This window comes from Equus asinus, chromosome 19 (assembly GCF_041296235.1).
Source record: "Equus asinus isolate D_3611 breed Donkey chromosome 19, EquAss-T2T_v2, whole genome shotgun sequence".
Lineage (NCBI taxonomy): Eukaryota > Metazoa > Chordata > Mammalia > Perissodactyla > Equidae > Equus > Equus asinus.
Window position 1 is genome coordinate 9,452,872 of NC_091808.1, and position 19,381 is coordinate 9,472,252.

At 41.8% G+C, this 19,381-nt stretch overlaps 1 protein-coding gene across 8 annotated transcripts in view; it reads right to left on the reverse strand.

Moving 5' to 3' along the window:
• Positions 1 to 19,381, reverse strand: part of ARMC9 (armadillo repeat containing 9) — a 135,941-nt gene that overhangs the window by 52,973 nt on the left and 63,587 nt on the right. For all 8 annotated transcript variants that reach the window (XM_014836059.3, XM_014836056.3, XM_070489425.1 and 5 more), the window contains 2 exons: positions 12,842 to 12,932; positions 8,871 to 8,926 (listed from right to left, as the gene is read on the reverse strand). In XM_014836059.3, the coding sequence (XP_014691545.1) occupies positions 8,871 to 8,926; positions 12,842 to 12,932 (147 nt within the window). The remainder of the gene's footprint in view (positions 1 to 8,870; positions 8,927 to 12,841; positions 12,933 to 19,381) is intronic.

The following is a 19,381-nucleotide window of genomic DNA, read 5'->3' on the forward strand; positions in this document are numbered from 1 at the left end:
CTAATTATCCCTCAGTGATGCCAGAACATACTGAGATGTTATCAAAGCCACTGATTCAGTTCTACTGCCTGAGCCCAGCCTTTCTTTGGATACTAATACTTCTGCCCAGGGCCTTGTCTTGGTAAAAGACATCTAAAAAAAGTATCATATTGAGTTCTACCTTGAAAATTAGTGATATGAATTTTTTTCCCCAAAAGAACAAGACCCAGCCTCCTCATTTCTATATTGATGCTTTAGGAAATATGGGTAAAAAAAAAAAAGCAAAGCAAAAGTCTAGCCTTCCTGTGTCACAGTCAACCACACAAGATGATCACTGGGTCTGTGTTCACTGCAGTTACCTGGGGGGGTCAACTGCAGACTCACCCACCAGCCATCCCTCCTTCCTGTACCTGACAAGCTTCATTTCCTCAGGAGGATAAGTGCATATTCTACTGGGCCAGGTGGAATGGGTTGAGGCAGAAGAACTGATAAGACAAAATAAAACAAAACAAAACTAATTCCAGCCCCTAGAAAAAGATGAAAACCCCCCTTAATCTATTTTAAGAAGTCAGAGTAAGTTTTAATACCCAAATTCATAAAGATTGTACAAAACAAGACTTTAAACCAATGGTTCTTAAAATGTGGTTTGGGGAATCTTTGGAGGCCTTGAGACATTTTCAAGGGGTCTATGACGTCTAAACTATGTTCACAATAATATATTATTATTACATATCACATGTATTTATGTATTTATTATAATTTATAAAATATAAAATAATACATAATTATTTTAATAGTAATATTTGCCTTTTTCACTCTCATCCTCTTATGATACAGTGAAGTTTTCTAGAGGCTACATGATATGTGATAACACTCTGATAGCTAATAGAATGTATACTTGAGTGTTCTTGTGTCTTCTAGAAATTTCTAAGGGTACAATTATGTGTATTTTCATAACTAAGTTTGTTCTCAGTACTTCTACTCTGGTTTTACCAGCTATCTTTGGTTATATCTACTATAACTGATACAACTTCATTATCACCCAATAAATCGTTATTTTGAAATCTTGAAGTTTTCCTTGCTCCTATGCAGAAACAGGTTAGAAGCACACTTATGGTTTTATTTTGCAATAGTGTTTTTATAATTTTTCAAATTCTTTTCTAATTTTAAAAATTTTCTCTAAAACTGTAATTATTTTAGAATTTAAGAATCATTTGATTGACAATAAAAGAAAATTTGCTTATAATTATCTTTCTCTTGCTTTTTTAAGGATGGAGCATTGGCTTAAAAAGGGGAGATCAGAGGACCTACTTTCTCAACCCACAGCTGCACCATTTACCTGAAAAGATGCTGAAAAAAATGAAACTGACTGATCAGAACGTTCTCTGACTCATGGAAGGGAGGAATCTATTCCAAACAAGCTGAGGGAAACTGCAAATAAAAAATGGAACTATGACAGAAGCTATCTTCCCCTCAGTTTTACAGATGTCAACAATTTACTTTACTGTGTCTTATATAACCGAACATATTTCAATAGTATTAAAACGCCGGTTAAGTTGAGATGTAATTTTGAGACCAATCATTCATAGTTTAAAGAAAAAGGATTTGAATACAGTTATACGCTTCATAACAACACTTTGGTCAACAACTGACTGTGTGTACGACAGCGGTCCCAGGAGGTAAGTACCGCACTGGGTGTGTTGTAGGCTGTACCACCTAGATTTGTGTAAGTACACTCCATGCTGCTTGCAGAACGATGAAATTGCCTAATGATGCATTTCTCAGGTGTCCTCGTCATGCATGAGTGTATTTTAAACACAGATGTGATGAGTCCTTTAAAAGTTAAAAATTCATTTCTTATAACTTTTCAAACTAGAAATTAAAAAGTCACTGATGCTGCATGATGGGTATACAGGAACTCTCTGTACTATTCTTTTCTGTAAATCTAAAATTATTCCCCCTCACAAAATTATTTAAAAAACAAAGCCACTGAAGAACCTTGAACGGTAAATTATGATGTTGCCTTGATTGAAGAAACATACACCACAGCCTTGTAGAGTTGACACTGCTGAACGCCTGCTGGATGGAAAGCTAGCAGAAGCAATTACAGAGGCTTGTTGAATTAAAGGTTAAGCTGCAAACATGAATGCTGAGTTAACACCTCATCTCCAAAGGTATGACTGGACTTGCTATCTGGCTTACTGTATTCATCCCGTATCAACAGCAACTAGGCATGAAAGATCTTTTATGTAAATGCTTAGCAACAAAACACAAATGATGCTGGCTGAAATATTTAACGTTTGAATACTTTTATTGACTTTCATGGTGTATCCTGGAACAACTGTACAGACATCTGCACTCATGGTGCAAAAGCAACAGAATGTAAAACCACAGGGCGGTGCTGCCAAATTCTAGTAGTTGTCACTGTATTCTCCACCACAGAGAGACAGATACACAGACAGACAGACAGACAGATGGCTAGTCAGAAAAAGGATAGGTACATGATAGAAGGATAGATAAATAGATGATAGAGTTTCATTTTAAAACATCCTTGATGAAGCAGCAGGAATTCATTTTATTAAATCTCAACTCTTGAGGCTTGTCCTTTTAACATTCTGCGTAACAAAATGGGATGTACGTGACGGTCTTGAGGAAAAGCCTTTGTGAGGTTGAGCTGCAAGCTGAACTAGGCATTTTTTTCAAGGAATACCACTTTTACTTGAAAGAATGACAAACTATGGTTATTCAGACTTGGGTACTGGGCAGACATTTTCTCAAAAACTAATGAGGTGAGCCTGTCACTTCATGGAAAATAACTGAGAGTATCTGTTATCAATAACAAAATTTGAACTCTCAAGAGAAAATAAGAATTTGAAAAAACTTGTCCCTGCCACTGTGAGCTTGATGGCTTCCCACACCGAAAGACTTTTCTGATGAGATCAGTGATGATATTAACTAATGCAATTTTGGGGGGATGTTTTATAATGAAATACGGCAACATTTAGAAGAACTGAAAAACTACAAAACCATTATTTTCCAAATGATCAATGCATGAAAATGCAAAATGATGCATGGGTAAAAGAGCTACGGAAAGTGCTAAACAAGCAGGATGCCCTGCTTGTGAAGCCAGAACTTCTGAAAATCCATTCCTCCATAAAAGCAAGGAGAAGCAAAAATTGTCAAAATCAGGTTTTTTTAGAACTCTGGAAATTAACCAAAGGCTTGCGACAATCTGAGGAGTGTTTATTCAAGAAAAAACCCAGCTCACTCTCAGTAAAAACAGCCAATGTTGTGGCATTTAAACTTGCCCTATTCCTGTCACTCTCTCTCCAGTTCCTTGAAAATGGCCAGCCCTGCAATCAAAGTGAAAATGAACAGCCAAGCAGTCACTGGAGGGAGCACCCTGCCACCATTAGACTGACAAAAATAAGAGTAACAGTGCCTGTCCCTAGGAGATGAGGGGAAAGTCTCCTCTCCTGCTCTGCTCGTGAAATTTGAGTTGGTATGGCCTTTTTGAAAAGCAATCTGGAAAAATCGATTACAATTAAAAACAAGACGCACTTCAACTCAGCGACAAAAGCCCAAGTAAATAAAAGCACCAGTAAATAAGGACGTGTTTACAAAAGTCTTTACTGCAGCATTGTTTGAAGTAGCAAAAATCTGGAAAACTGTACATCCACGGCATTAAAAAGAATCAATTTGCTGTGCTGGCTCACTTAGAGGGATTTCCAGAAAATATTAACAAGAGAATAAGGGAATATAGTGTGTGTATGTGTTGTATCTATATCTATTATCTCATTTTGTGAAACAAATAGTGACAAAACATACATGGATGTGTGTACACATATATGTGCACTCTGAGTGTGTCCAGGAAAAGTACGACAGCATACACACACACCAGGTTGCTAATGTGGGTTCACTGAGGGCGGGGTGGATGTGCATCGGGGAGAGGAAAGGATAAGGCTTGTGTTGCTTCCCCTAGAAGATGCCTCTCCTGCTTTCCTGACGGCTTCCTTCTCTTCATCCATCCATTCCACTCACCTTTCACCCTAGGCTAGGCAAAGTCCTGTGGAGACAGCTATCTTCCAGTATTCTCTGAGTACTTGGAATTTCTGCAGCACTTCCTGTTTCCATCACATTCATGAACCTATGATCTCATATTTTTTTCTATTATTTGCTGTGTATACATATGTCTCACGAGTAGTGGTTAGCAGTGTGGACTATTGAGTCAGACCACCTGGGTTTGAGTCCCAGCTCCATCACTTACTTATTGGCTGCGTGAACACAGTGAGGGACATAGTTTATGTTTTCCCAACTGTGAAATTGGAATAATAACAGTTTCTACCACAGGGTTGTTGGGAGGAGTAGATGAGTGGATACAGCAAGGCGCCCAGAACAGTCCCTGGCGCTGGGTGACCTACACGAGCGTGAGCCGCTATTATCAGGGTCATTATTGTCTCGCCTAACTAGATTTTAAACTCTTGGAGGTATTTTAAAGACTTTATTTTTTTCCTTTTTTTCCCCAAAGCCCCCCGGTATATAGTTGTATATTCTTCGTTGTGGGTCCTTCTAGTTGTGGCATGTGGGACGCTGCCTCAGCGTGGTTTGATGAGTAGTGCCATGTCCGCGCCCAGGATTCGAACCAACGAAACACTGGGCCGCCTGCAGCGGGAGTGCGCGAACTTAACCACTCGGCCACGGGGCCAGCCCCTCGGAGGTATTTTAAACCACAGATAATCTTTTAGATTTCTTTTGCATCCCTTCCCCATTATTTCCCAGAATAATGTTATTTCAAGGCCTTCAACTATTTGTTGAATAAATTAAATGAATGACTCTTTGATTTGAGAAGTCTGTAGAGAAGGAAATTGCTGAGCATGTGATTGTCACTTACATGGCAACCAGTAAGCAAACGTCCGTGGCTGATCTCACCTGGCACTTAAAGCTATTTTGTTAAGAGGGGAGAATAGTTGTCTTAAAATTAGTCTTCCAGAATAGCATAGAAAAGCCTTTCATCTCCATTTACAAAGCCACTTACGAGCTAGACACAAGGAAGCTCACCTAAAACCGTAACAAGGAAACGTGAGCCATTTGTGGTAAGAACATTGGACTCACTGGCCCTTTGGGAACATATTATGTATGTTTAATATAAAACTAAATTGTATTAGATAATGCATTTCTTCAAAGCACTGGTTGAGATGCGTTTGAACCCTTAAGTTGTAGTTGTCACCTGTCCTTTCTCTTGTGTGTACTGTCCAACCTTATCTAATGATGGTTTTATTTCTCTAGAGGTTTAAATGGGTCTGGGGTCTTGTGGGCCAAGAGAGTAGAAGAAGCCATTTAGAAAATAATGAAAACACTCATCCTTCTGACGCCACCCCCTCTCTCCCCTTGCCTTGAATGTTCAACCTCTCGCTTTCAACGGGACCCTTCCCATCAGCATTTTAACATGTTTAGGGCTCTCTCAGATTAAAATGAACAAAACAGAAAGGCCCACTTAGCCACCGTCTAGCTCTTCTCTTGCTCACAGCCGATCTGTGGGGAGAGCTGTGCGTACGTCTCAGCTGCATTCTCTCACTTCCCACCTGTTCCTCAACTGCTCACTTCAGCTTCTGCCCCATCAGTCTTCAAAACTGCTCAGCAACTGACCTCGGTCCACTAAACCCAGGGTGCCCTTTTCATTTGTCACCTCACATGGCGAATCTGCAGCTCTCGGTCCCATCGATCAAGGCCTCTCTTGACCTCTCACTCACACTTCCTCATCCCCAGCTGTCCCCTACCCCTGTCATTTCCAGTGTCAACAAAGAAGGTGTAACTTTCCACACCTTTCTGCTACACGCATATATAAGCACATATATAATTCTTAAGGATGTGCATCTATGTTTTTTTCTGAAAATGAATCATAGTGTTCACATTACTTTGCGATTTCCTTTTTCTATTTGACATTATATCCTAGGCAATCTACAAGTCAGAAAAAAAATTTCTAACTCTACCTTTAAAATTTTTTTATTTTGGCATATAAATGTATGTATATTCAGACATAACTAAGTAAACGTCGGGACAAATCATTACGTTTTTAGAAATTAGAGAAAAAAATTAGATTTTGCATCGGGGGTCCTCTTGAGAGTTTCCAGCAGAGCAGGACCAGGGGCCGAAGTTGCCAGTGGACAGATTTCAGCTCAATGGAAGGCAAAGCAAGCATACTGTACCCTGGCTGCGCCCCACCCCAAGGGAGCTGTTTTATCTTCAGAGCACTAAGCAGCTAACTGAAAACAGTGGCTCCACTATCTGTGTTTTGGGTTTAAATATTAAATTAAAAAAATATTTTACATTGCTAAGCAAGATGATGTATGACTCTTAGGCCCTCAAAATAATTTTGCTGTCTCCTTCAAAGTTGTGACCTTGGGAGCAACAGCCACATTCCAACAAGAGTACGACCTGTTCAAATGATTTTTGGAAATTTTCCTTTAGTCTAAGCATCTTTCACTTTCTTTTTTCTTTTCCATTTTAAAAGGCAATTTTAAAAGTAACACCTGCCCTTGGGGAAAGCTTAATAAAATATAGACATGCTCCATCTCCCCCAGGCCGCCCTTGCTAATACTCAGCAGTGTACTGTCAGCATCACGAAGGAGGGCAAGTCCAGGATCTGCTCATCTGAGTTCATCACAAAGAGCCAAGTTCTGGTCCCAAATCACAGATCCTTTCCTTATAATTCCCCAACTAAACCCCTTCTAGGAATCTTCTGAAAATTCTAGTTATCACAACAAATAATTTCAAACACTACTCTCTTAAAACAAAAATCTACATAGAGTAGCAAAAAGTCCAGAAAATGAAAATATTTCTATATTTCTTCATTTATCGAGTCTATAATTGCTTCCATAGGGAGATTTCCAAAGTGGAATTCCCATTATTAACAGAACAGCTGAACCAAATAGATTTTCCCTCGCAATACAGAAACAAATGGGTTAATAGCAGCAAAACAAAACAAAACACTCCAAGCAAATAAAACACCCCAAGGAGTAACACAGGAAGGGGAAAAACAGATCTTGAGGGGAACTTTTGGACACAATGACAAAAAGTTATTGTAGTTCAATAATTAAGATATTAATTAATTAATTAATAATCAAATTATTAATCAAAATATAATTTAAAACAGTCTTGAAGGGCCAGGCATCAAGGTGCTGCCTTAGCCCCAGGAAGATGGACTGAGTCAGGGAGCGGGTGCTCTCCCAGGGCTGGCACGGGCTCCACAGGCCTAGATGCCTGTTTTTCTAAAGCTGGCAAGCTTCAAATGATTTTCACATTTTTAAATATTTGAAAAAAAAATTTAGTGACACATGAAAATCACATAAAATTCAAGTTTTGGTGTCCATAAGTAAAGTTTCATGGAAACGCAGCCACGTTCACCCACTTATGTATTGTCCATGGCTACTTTCCGTTACAGAGGCAGATTTGAGTGGCTGAAATAGACTGCGTGGCCAGCAAAGCCTTAAATATTTACTAACTTCCTCTTTACAGAAAAAGTCTGCTGATCCCTGTTCTAAACCATATTTTACTGCCGTCAACTCTCTGTGTGACCTTAACCTGGTCTCCCCACCTCTGGATCCACCTTTGCAGAGGCAGGGGCCTGGGAAAGGCGCTGGCCAGGGTCCCTGTCTGAGGTCCAGAACTGCGCCTGTTGGACAAGGCTGAGCGAGCAGGAGAACCCGCTGGTGCCACCTACAGCCCAGGAGGAAAACGGCAGGGAGGAGGCAGCCCGTGGGGGACAGTCACGGCCAGATCTTTGGTGGACGGCTCTTAAATGAACTCTCTTCCCCAAGAGGTGCCATCAGTGAACAAAATCTGGCTTTTACACATCTTTTAAACTGGTAGGCCACAACCCCAAAGAAAAATACAGCTTCCAGCATTCACTTCAGGAATAACTGCTCCTCCCAAAATGGAGGGAATGCAAATTATTTATTACCACAGAGAACTAGAGAGGACAATGTGTATGTTTTTTCTAGGTTTGAAGGAAAAACAATGAAAAGGCTTGTTATCTGAAAATTCATCTACAGCCCATGAGTCACCATTCTCCAAACCACTCCATGAGACTCACCCACTAGAACCTTCATGCTCTAAAAAACCAGGTAAGCAGATTTTTCACAGCTGAGGAAACCCATGTCAAAGGAATGCAAATAACAGAGTAACGTGGTCAGTGCTGCCAGCTCTGAACAAGCCCAGGACTCACCCTAGGGATTCTCACCGTGAGCCTCCGTGCCCAACATTCCCAGCTGTGAGGAAGATCGGGGAGGCTGACGCCCCTTCAAAGCAAAGAGCTCACGTCAAAGGACTGTTATCTTTCACCCTCGCATAAAAGCCAAGTGCTGCAGAGTGCAGTACCTCTGTGCTGGCTGCAGCGAACCCTCCCACGGTGGGGCAGTCTTCAGACATGGCCACTCACAAGCCCTCCCCACCTCAACCCTCCTGCCAGTGGAGTCTCACTGCCATCCCCAGTCTGGGCTGGTCCTGTGACGTACCCTGAGCAGAATGCAGCAGAAGTGATGTTCTGAGATTGCTGAGCCCAGAAAAAGATGGGACGCTTTCACTTCTTCCCTCTTGGAGCCCAGCTGCCGACCGATAAGGGCATCCAGGCTAGACACTGAGTGACTAAAGGCCACATGGAGAGAGGCCGTGGAGGACGCAAGGCCAGCTTGGACATGGAAAATAGCCACATGACGCACAAGCGAGACCAGCAGAAAACCACCCAGCTGAGCTCCAGCCAACCCAGAGAATTGTGAGGAATAATGAAGCAGGGATCAAAATCTCCATTTCTGGACTAGCTTCTCAAGGCGAGGAAGAGACTCAGAATAGTCTGGCACAAGTTTTTTATGTGGTGTCAAGAGCCTCCAACTTACTTCATCGTCTTCATCTTCATCATCATCAGATTCAAGAACACCATCCAGCAGCTCTTCTATAAAGAGAAAAATCAGTGAACAAGTGCAAACACAGCTGGAAGCCTCGGTCGACAAAATCCTCCTCTGCGCGCGCCCTAAGGAGAATTAACTTACATCAAAAAGAGCATGTTCCTGGCACCACTTGAGCCAGAGTTTGATATCACCCTAAGCAATTTTAAACATATCTCCCCATTTTTATCAGAACACAGTAGTAGTAGCATGAGCAAAGTTAAAAGCCAACATATAATTTGAGAGAAATTTAGGGAAAGTCAACTAATATTATTGCCAGGCACTGTGCTAGACGCTACCACACGTGTTAGTTCACTCAGTCCTTACGAAGACTCTGTTGACTCTTATCCTTGTTTTATAGCAAATAGCAAATGGAGGCACAGAGAGGATAAGGAACTTATTTGTGGTCACACTTCCAGTAAATGACAGAGTTGAGATTCAAACCAAGTCTATTTCTAAATCCCATGATTTTCCCACAGAGGCCAGGGGTGGTGGTCACAGCAGGTAAGGCTCCTGAAGGCTCCCGTGGTTCATTGCTGGGTCTTAAGAGAGTTTATGGAGGACGAATGAATTAGTAGCACAACGGAATCATAGAAAGAATGATTCTCTGTTCCTTTATCTGCAAAATGGGTATCAGATCACCTACTTCCCAGGGTTGTTGGGAAGATCTTACAACACACCAGAACTAAACCACCCGGCCTAGGGCCAGGGACACAGCAGGCATTACAAAGAGCTGGTTACTTTCTCCTCCACGAAGCCTTCCTGATCCCTCATTGAGCGGTCAGCTCTCTCTCCCTGAACACTCTTGGCATTGTATCCAGAACGCTGATAGACTCACCACTTTCGAACAATCAATGTGTACTAATGAATGGATGGCTGGGTAGCTTTCTCACCCACTGTCCTGGATTGTGAGTCCCTGTGGTCACAGCACCTGACTTACTCATCCCTATATCCTTCTACATCTTCCTTATTATCACTTGTTTCTTGTACAGATGACACGAAAGTAAAGAAAGCCTGAGAGAAGAGGAAAGGAAGTCAAACAGGAAGTAGGAGGAGAGAAGGAACCAAAGGCCATTCTTTTCTTTTCTTTTTTTTTAATTTCTATTTTTGTTTTTACAGCAGTAACATTGGATTATAACATTATATAACTTTCAGATGTACATCATAATATATTTCGAATTCTGTGTAGGTTACATCATGCTCACCACCCAAAGACTAACTATAATCCATCACCACACGTGTGCCTAACCCTTTCACCCTCCTTGCTTCCCCCTTCCTCTCTGGTAACCATCAATCCAATCTCTGTTGCTATGTGTGTGTCTATCACTGTTTTTATCTTCTACTTATGAGTGAGATCATATGGTATTTGACTTTCTCCCCTGACTTATTTTACTTAGCATAATACCCTCAAGGACCATCCTTGTTGTCATAAATGGCCAGATTTCCTCCTTTCTTATGGCTGAGTAATATTCCATTGTGTATATATACCACATCTTCTTTATACATTCGTCCCTTGATGGGCACCTAGGTTGTTTCCAAGTCTTGGCTATTGTGAATAAAGCTGCAGTGAACATAGGGGTGCAAGTATCCTTATGCATTTGTGTTTTCAAGTTCTTTGGATAAATACCCAGCAGTGGAATAACTGGATCATATGGTAGATCTATTTTTAATTTTCTGAGGAATCTCCATACTGCTTTCCATAGTGGCTGCAGCAGTCTGCACTCCCACCAGCAGTGTATGAGGGTTCCCTTCTCCCCACATCCTCTCCAACATTTGTTGTTTCCTGTCTTGTTAATTATAGTTATTCTGACCGGAGTGAGGTGATACCTCATTGTAGTTTTGATTTGCATTTCCCTGATAGCTAATGATGTTGAGCATCTTTTCATATGCCTGTTGGCCATCCGTATATCTTCTTTGGAGAAATCTCTGTTCAGATCTTTTGCCCATTTTTTAATTGGGTTGTTGGTTTTTTTGTTGTTGAGCTGTATGAGTTCTTCGTATATTTTGGATATTAACCCCTTATCTGATATGTGATTTGCAAATATCTTCTCCCAATTGTTAGGTTGTCTTTTCATTTTGTTGATGGTTTCCTTTGCTGTGCAGAAGCTTTTTAGTTTGATGTAGTCCCATTTGTTTATTTTTCTTTAGTTTCCCTTGCCCAGTCAGACATGGTACTTGAAAATATGCTGCTAAGACCGATGTCAAAGAGTGTTCTCAGGCCATTCTTGAAGAGATTGCCCAGCACACTTAGGAAGGCAGCAGCTTCACCTAAACTTAATCAAACCCCAAAACCATTTTCTAGAAGGGAATAGGTAGAAACTCCAGGACACCTGTCATTCTCAACGCAGCCCTCATTCTAAAGGGAAGGACTCCACTGACTCGGCTGGACCCAGGCCAGCGGGATACCAACTTCCGGCTCCACCTCACGGGGGCTCACACACCTCCACGCCTATCATGGGCTGTGCTGTTGTCATGGAATGCTATTTAGTCAAAAAAGCTACTTTGCAGATAGGAGGATGCTATGTCATTCTGCGTTTGGGCTGAAGCTTGACTACCTAACTTCTTTTGCCTACTGGTCCATGAACAGCACTACTCCATTCCCCTTTAGTAAGTGGCTTTCAAAATAGGGTGTTGCTATATTCATCACTTATAAACCTTTCTTTTCAAATGTGGAAATGCCTTTTTTTTTTTTGGATCTTCAACACGTCGTGAGTCCCCAGGCTAGTCCAGCCATGTTCCCCTCCCTGAGCCTGTTGGCTGAGACTCCTCCCAGCCCCGGAACAATCCCATCCTGTGAAGTGAAGTACCTAATAAACCTCAGCTCTTCCTCTCTGGGATACCAGGGACATCAGCCCTGTTCCCTACACTGTTCCCTGGGTTGTGTCCCCCAACAAGGTGCCCTCACTCCAATAACTACAGGGCGTGGCACTGCAGTTGCCCGTACCCTTCCTTTCCTGAGGGCCGGCTGCACACTGGAATCACCTGGGAGCATTAAACACTATTCGCCACTTGGGTTCTCCTAGAGACCCTGATTTAACTGGCATGGGGCACTGCCTTGGGATTTTCAGATCTCCCCAGGTGACCGCCCTGTGCAGTCCAGGCTGTGAATCATGAGCTCGAAGAGCCACCTGAGGGCTTGCTCAAGCTGCTGACTTGATTAGAGATCAGCAGATTCACTTTTTATCTTGGCTCATGTGCTGAACAGGATCTGTGCTCTTGGACTTTCAGTGACAGGGACTGCTGGGTGTTGGGAAAGGGCATATACAAAGATGTAAGTGACATACTTGGCCCTGGATGCTGGCAGTGTATGAGTCAGGATCAAGGTGTCAGGAGTCCACAGAAAGAGCTAAGAGCTTCCCCACCACCTCGGTCCCATCCAAAGCTTCCTTTGCCCTCCTTTCCTGCTTATTATGGGATGCGCATTGTCATGGTAATGGAGGAAGCCAGATAGAAAGGGGATCACATTGTCCCAGGCTACCAGTTGGCAACATAAATTTTTTAGGAGTGAATGAATGAATGTGGGAGGATGACGACATTTTCTACAGTGGTGCTAGAAAGACTGGCATCTGTTTTCATTATCTGACCCTGGGACCCCAGGTCCCCCCTTATGAGGTGTGGAAAGAATTAGGAAGGGAAACCCCACATAAAGAGAACTTACAGTTAGAGCAGTTTCTGTAATTGCTTTTGAATTCTTTTTGTTGATTATAAGCCTAAAGTGTGATGAGATATTGATCCTGGGATGATCTGACTTTGACTACCTGGTTGAACTTTTGTTTGTGGGTTCACTTGGGTCTCCCCACACCTCTTAAGGCCTCTTGAATGAATTCCAAGATATGACAAGCCCCTCTAGGAAAACCCATGTATCTTTCTGGCATACATGAAAGATTCAAAAGGTAGATCAGAGATTCTTGCAATAAACAGACCTGAATTTAGCTGCTTGATGATAAATTCAATCTGGCGGATCATTTCAGCATTGCCTTCTTTGATGAAGCAGCGAAGGATGTCTTCCATTCCCTGGAAGCATTGGAGAGAGTAAGAGGTAACATTTCAGTTTTTTGGGGGAAAACTACTTTTCAATGGGGTAGTTTCACCTAATTAAAAAAAAGCCTTTTTTTCAGGGGGAAGGGATATGCACAATAAAAATTCCTCTGCTCAGTACTAAATATTCTTTTTCTTCTTTTCATAATTCACAGTACAATTGTTTTCTTCTTGGTTGACTGACCTAATTCTAACACATTTAGCAAGAAAAGAATATATTGCTTAATTTCACTGCATAAGTATTCCCTTCAGTTTGGGCATTATATTGTTTCGGGAGGTGGTTTCTTTTCTGTGTTTTCCTTATATTTATACACTGGCTTCTGGACTGTAGGGCCAAATAAAGTCTTTGAAAAGTGAAAGCCTATGCTCAGAGAAGTAAATGAACAAATAGCACCTCTTTTTAAAGAGCTGTCATTCTTTTTGTATCAAAAATTATAAAGTCACTACATGATGCATTATTTACTTTATTACAAAAGAGTGACATCAGAATTCCAGGGAAACATAGAGATAAGATGCTGACTTAAGCACAAGTGTCTATTTCCCCTCCTTTCTCTTTCCTTGCGGGATCTGAATGAGTATGTATGGCTGGAGCTGATGAGGCCTTCTTGCCACCACAAGGTGAAAGTGTATCTAATAATGAACCCAAAACAGAGGAAGCAGAGTCGAGAGGTGCCAGCAGAGAAAGAAATCTAGTGATATGTGACCCTGATCAAGCTGTGCCTGAAGCTTACACTTGGACTTTTCAGTTACATGAGCCAGTAAGTTCCCTTTTTATGGAAGTCAGTTTGGAGTCAATAGCTCTAACTGAATCAAAGAAGAAGTGTCAAGTGCAGTTTGAACATGCTGAGTTCCCATCATCTAAAGCAAAGTATTGCCTTCTAGAAAGGTTCAATCTGCATTATAATCCTAGCTCCCACATAAATTAACTGTGTGACCTTAGTCAAATTACTTAGTTCCTCCCAGCCTGTTTTCTCAACTATAAAATAAGGGTGGCAACTTGAGTTAATACGAGATTTTTAAAAGATAAAGTATAAAATTGGGCGTTGGTTATGTAGATGTATATATCTGTTAAAATGCATTAAACTGCATACGTAAGCCTTGTGCATTTCACTGTTTATAAATTATATCTAAAAAAACAGCATCTGGTCCCACAGCTGGCACACAGCCGATACTCAACAAATGGCTGAGACTGTGCTTGCTGTGTCTGGTAGGGGTCTGCAGCTCAGAAGAGCGATCTGGTAACTGAAGCCAAGGGAATAAGTGAGGTTCCTGGTGACGGCAGAGTAAAGAGAAGAGGGTTAGGACAGAGCCTTAGAGAACAGTGACATTTAACTGGGAGGCAGACATCGATGAGCCCACAGAGGAGAACCTGAAGGAGTGGTCTGGAAGGAAGCACAACTCTGGATAGTCCTTAAGTCCAGGGAAGAGCTTTTCAAAGAGGGCATGGTCAGCAGTGCCAAGGGCCCCTGGGGGACCAGTAAGACACACCTGGGCTTGTCTGACCAGAGGCAGGCCCATAGCTGTCAGGAGAGCTGAATATTTTGTTCCTCCATCTCAAAAACTGATCTTTTCTCCATTCTCCATCCCCACCCAATGTCAGGGCCAGAGGAAGGAGAACAGTATCGTGAAAGCAGTGTGATAAACTGGAGAACACCAAAGATCAGGATCACTGCCCACCAGCTCGTGAGGTCAACGTCTTTAACGTCCTCACCAGCTGAGCAAGACACATCCACACAGGCTCCCCTCTATTGTTCTTCCCAGAGGCTGCTTACAACGGAAGAGCTTTTCATTCTCATTTGTTCTCTTTCCTTTTTTTTTTTGAGGAAGATTAGCCCTGAGCTAACTGCTGCCAATCCTCCTTTTTTTTGCTGAGGAAGACCGGCCCTGAGCTAACATCCATGCCCATCTTCCTCTCCTTTATACATGGAACGCCTACCGCAGCATGGCTTGCCAAGCTGTGCCATGTCCGCACCCAGGATCCGAACCAGTGAACCCTGGGCTGCTGAAGCGGAATGTGCGCACTTAACCACTGTGCCACCGGGCCGGCCCCTCATTTGCTTGATCTCTAGTTCAGTTGTTACTTGGGGAAAAAATCACAAACTCCTTCTCTGTAATTAGGAGGATTACTTGGGGAAGATTTCTTAATAGAAAATTCCCCAGTGAGAACTTTCACTTATTTTTTTAAACCATATATGTTAGGTAAGGTTTAATCTAAAATGTAAATTATAATAATAATAAATCACAAAAATACTATTTTATCATGGAAGTACTAATTTGTCATTTCAGATAATCCAGGCCAAATAAAAATGCCTGGAATCTTAAAGGGAAAGTATACCATTTCACGGACGGAGGGGGAGGAGGAGGAAGAAGGAAGTAGAAAATGAAGATTTTAATAAAATAAAAGCCATGGGCTCTTTTACTGAAAAAAAAATAAAGATGCCAGGGTAGATGGAAAGGATAAGAACAGGTACTTGTGTATTAGCTAGATGTGTGTAAACGGGAACGCGAACAAGGTACAAAAAGTAAAACAATAAGGAACTCATGGCCCCACCAGTGAGCTATGATTAAAGATCACCACACAGCAGACCGTATGTGTGTTATGTGACTGATCATGTCCAGATTTCTCATCAGGTAAAACTCTGGGGGTGTATCCAGTCCCGAGTCTGGAGCGACACTGCAGCACAGGCCTGGAGAGCTCTGGAGCCAAACCGCCCGGGCTGGCCACTCCCTGGCTGTGTGACCTTGAACAAGAGATGTAACCTCCAAACCTCATTTCATCAGCAGCAAAATGGGCACGAATACAGTAACTCCCTCAGGGGACCTTCGGGAGGATTAAATGAGACAAAGCCCTCTCACAGGGCCTACGACACGCCAGAACACTGTACCATCTCACTAACTTAAAACCCGCCCCTCTCATGCTCAGCAATTCAGCTCTCCGCCATATTGTTTTGTTCCAGCCCAAAAAGACTAGACTTACATCACTAAAGGTCTTCAAGAGAAATTTTCCCCCTAGAAATACAAATATCTATTTCAGGTGGACAGAAATACTTTCCTTTAGTTATGAAAGTTATATAGGTTCTCTGTAGGAAACTTGTAAACTATACAAAAGAAAAGAATAAAAATTACTCACAAGCCTCTACACCCAGAGATAATAACTGAACATTTTAAGATATTTCCTGCCTTTTATGGGCACTGTTTTACCTAACTGAGACCATATTGATAATATAATGTTTATTCTTTTTCAATTTAACTTTATGATCATTTTCATGGATCAATAAAACTTTATAAACAATTTTAATGGCTGTAACAATAATAGTAACAGCTAACATTTTTCAGTACTTGCCATGTGCCAGGTACTGTTCTAAACATCTCATGCGTATCAGCACTTTTAATTCTCAACACAGTCTTAAGAGTCTGGTACTACAATAATCCCCATTTTACAGATGAACAAAACAGCTCCAATAAGAGATGCAGTCATTAGCCCAATGATATACAATACACCAGGAGGTCACAGGGGCAAGATTCAAACACAGCCCCAGGCTTGGGAGCTCCCACTCCTCACCACCTCACCCTCCATCTCTGTTCTGCCTGATTCATTCCCCTAATGCTGGGCATTCCGGTTGCTTCCTGTTTTCCAGTGTGATCAGCAATGCAGTAATGGACACTGTGATACAAGAATCTTTGTTCATGTCTTCTACAGAGCTCCAGAAGTAGAATTAATGGGCAAAGAACATGAATATTTTTACAAAAAATTTTGTATCAATTTATAATCCTCTCGGTAAGATTTCCACACTTATTTTGAAAAGCCCACACATAATGGATGCCATGGAATATAGTGAACAGCCTGACCAACTGTAATGGACAATTGCTAGATCTGTGGCTGATGAACACTTTTTATTTTTTTAAGTTTTTTTTTGCTGGCTAGTATTTTAACAAAATCAATTGTTTTCAAAAATTTTAAAAATTAATTATTTTCAACACCAATAGTCTAGTTCTTATCTGTCACCATACACATGTGCCCCTTTATCCCTTTTGCCCTCCTCCCACCCCCTTTTCCTCTGGTAACCATTAATCTGTTCTCCTTATCTATGTGTTTGTCTTGAGGAACACTTTTTAAACAGCTTCTGTACAACATGTTAATTTCCCACAGTAGCAGCCAGAATATTAGCATTCCCAGCCTCCCTTGCAGCTAGGGTGCAGGCAGGTGACCTAGATCCTGCTGATCAAATGCACCCACGTGAGACTGACTTGAAAGTGGGCAATGGGAAGAATCAGACACATGAGGAATACACATCTTTTCGACAGTTGGGGACAATGGCATCCAGGCCTTTGGTGACAGCAGAGGTAGAGTTTCTAGTGTGAGCGGTGGGCCCCAGGGTCATGGTGTAAGCTGCAGTGGTGGTATCACTCCTCTTGGCTGTGTGCCTCCTCTGCCCAGCTCCCTGGCTCTCCCAGAGACTCTGGGAGCCTTCACAAACAGCAGAGCATCTGGTCTGCCCCAGCCCTGGGCGGATGGCTGGGCTGGGCTTTAGCTTCCAGGGAGGAGCACCATGGCCGACAGTTAGCCTCGCCCTGGAAGCAGGCGGCTTTGGAATGGGCATGAGGGCAGCCCTATCCATCTGAACTGCTCTCCAGCCCCAGACCTTGGTGAACTCTTAAAGTTCAAATGAGCCTCAGGGTACTCATTTATCTTTTTCTCCTTTTTTTTTTTTTTGGTATTATTTTAAGACCATCATAATAGCCTTTGGTACTAATATAATTTTTATGTATTCTTCGTCATTTTCCACAAGCACACAAGTGCTTTACATGATTGCAAAAACAGAATTTTTATAATCTCATATTCTGCTTTTATCCCTCATTATACAATAAAATTTTTCCATAGTCTTATTGCTTTTCCTAATTATCATCTTCAATAGCTATTAATATTTTGAGCAAAAGAATTATAATTCCATTAGCAATTCCTCTATGTTCCGGTTTTTCACTAATGTAAAAATGTTGAAATGAGCATCTCTATGCATAGAGCTCTTCTCTGCACCAATAACCAAAGGAAAAGGAATTAATCCAAAATACGGAGGTTCTCCTGGTTTTTCCTATATAATACCAAATTTCTTTCCAAAAGGACTGTGCCAGTGCACAGTGCAAACGCCAGCATGGTCTGAGAACGTTGGCTCTGCTACCACTTTCCAGCACTGTGTATGAGCTGATGTGAGGGTGGTGAGATTATCGACAATGTTCTCCTCATTGTCTAGTTTCCTTTATTATTGTTATTTGCAAAAAGAATACACTACCTTTTATCAATCTAAAAACTTCCTCAAGGATAAGAGTGGAATGAGGGAAATTTCAGGGTTTTAGAAAAACTCTGTTGTGGCCATAACCTTCCTTAGGGCCTCTCTTATGAATAGTTAATAGGCAACTGCTTAGGTGATATGTCCAAAGGCTTCCTCAGCTCAGGCAACAAGGGCGCTCCTCCCTTAGCTTATGACTTTGATCCCTGTTAAAACGCAAGTGGGAAGCTTAAGCTACTTATACCTTTTCCTAAGTGTTCCAAGTTTTCTTTCTAAAGTCAATTATTTCAGAGGCTGTCTAGAAACTTACGTCAGAAACTATAAAGGAAAATATTAACAGACTTGACTATAATTAAAGCTGTCATATGACCCAAAACACCATAATTAAAAGACAAGTAAAAAATTGGAGAAATAATTGTAATATATGTCAAAAGATTAATAGCCCCTAATTTCCCTTGTGATTTCTTCTTTGCTCCACAGGTGACTTACAAGTGTGTGGGAGCCAGCTTCCAAGATGGCCCCCAGTGATCCCTACCTCCTGGCATTCATGCTTCTCAGCAGTCCCCTCCCACACTGTACCAGGGTTGGTCTGCGTAACCAAGAGAATAAAAGGCATGGTAGTCACCCCTGAGATTAGGCTATAAAGGATACTGTGCCTTCCACCTTGCTCACTCTGCCTCTCTGGGCTCACTCACTCAAGGGGAAGTCAGCTACCGTGTAGAGAGAAGCCCTATGGAGAGGCCCATGTGGCAAGGAAATGAGGTCCCCAGCCAACAGCCAGCCACGTGAGTGAGCCTGGAGGCGGATTGTCCAGCCCTATCAAGTCTTGGCTGCCTGGGCTGAAGACGTGACTAAAATCTAATGAGAGATTCTTAGCCAGCACCATCCCGCTAATCTGCTCTCAAACTTCTGTCCTGCACAACACTGTGAGAGAATAGTTTGTTTTTTTTAAGCCCTTAAGCTTTGGGGTAATTTATTACACAGCAATAGATAACAAACACAATAGTGCTGCTTAATTTCCAAACATTTTGGGATTTCCTAAATACCTTCTTATTACATTTCTGTTTTTCACCAACTTCCATCATTATTTATTCAACCTTTTTTCTGCCCCACTGCCTCTGTCTCCCCTCCTCCTGGGAC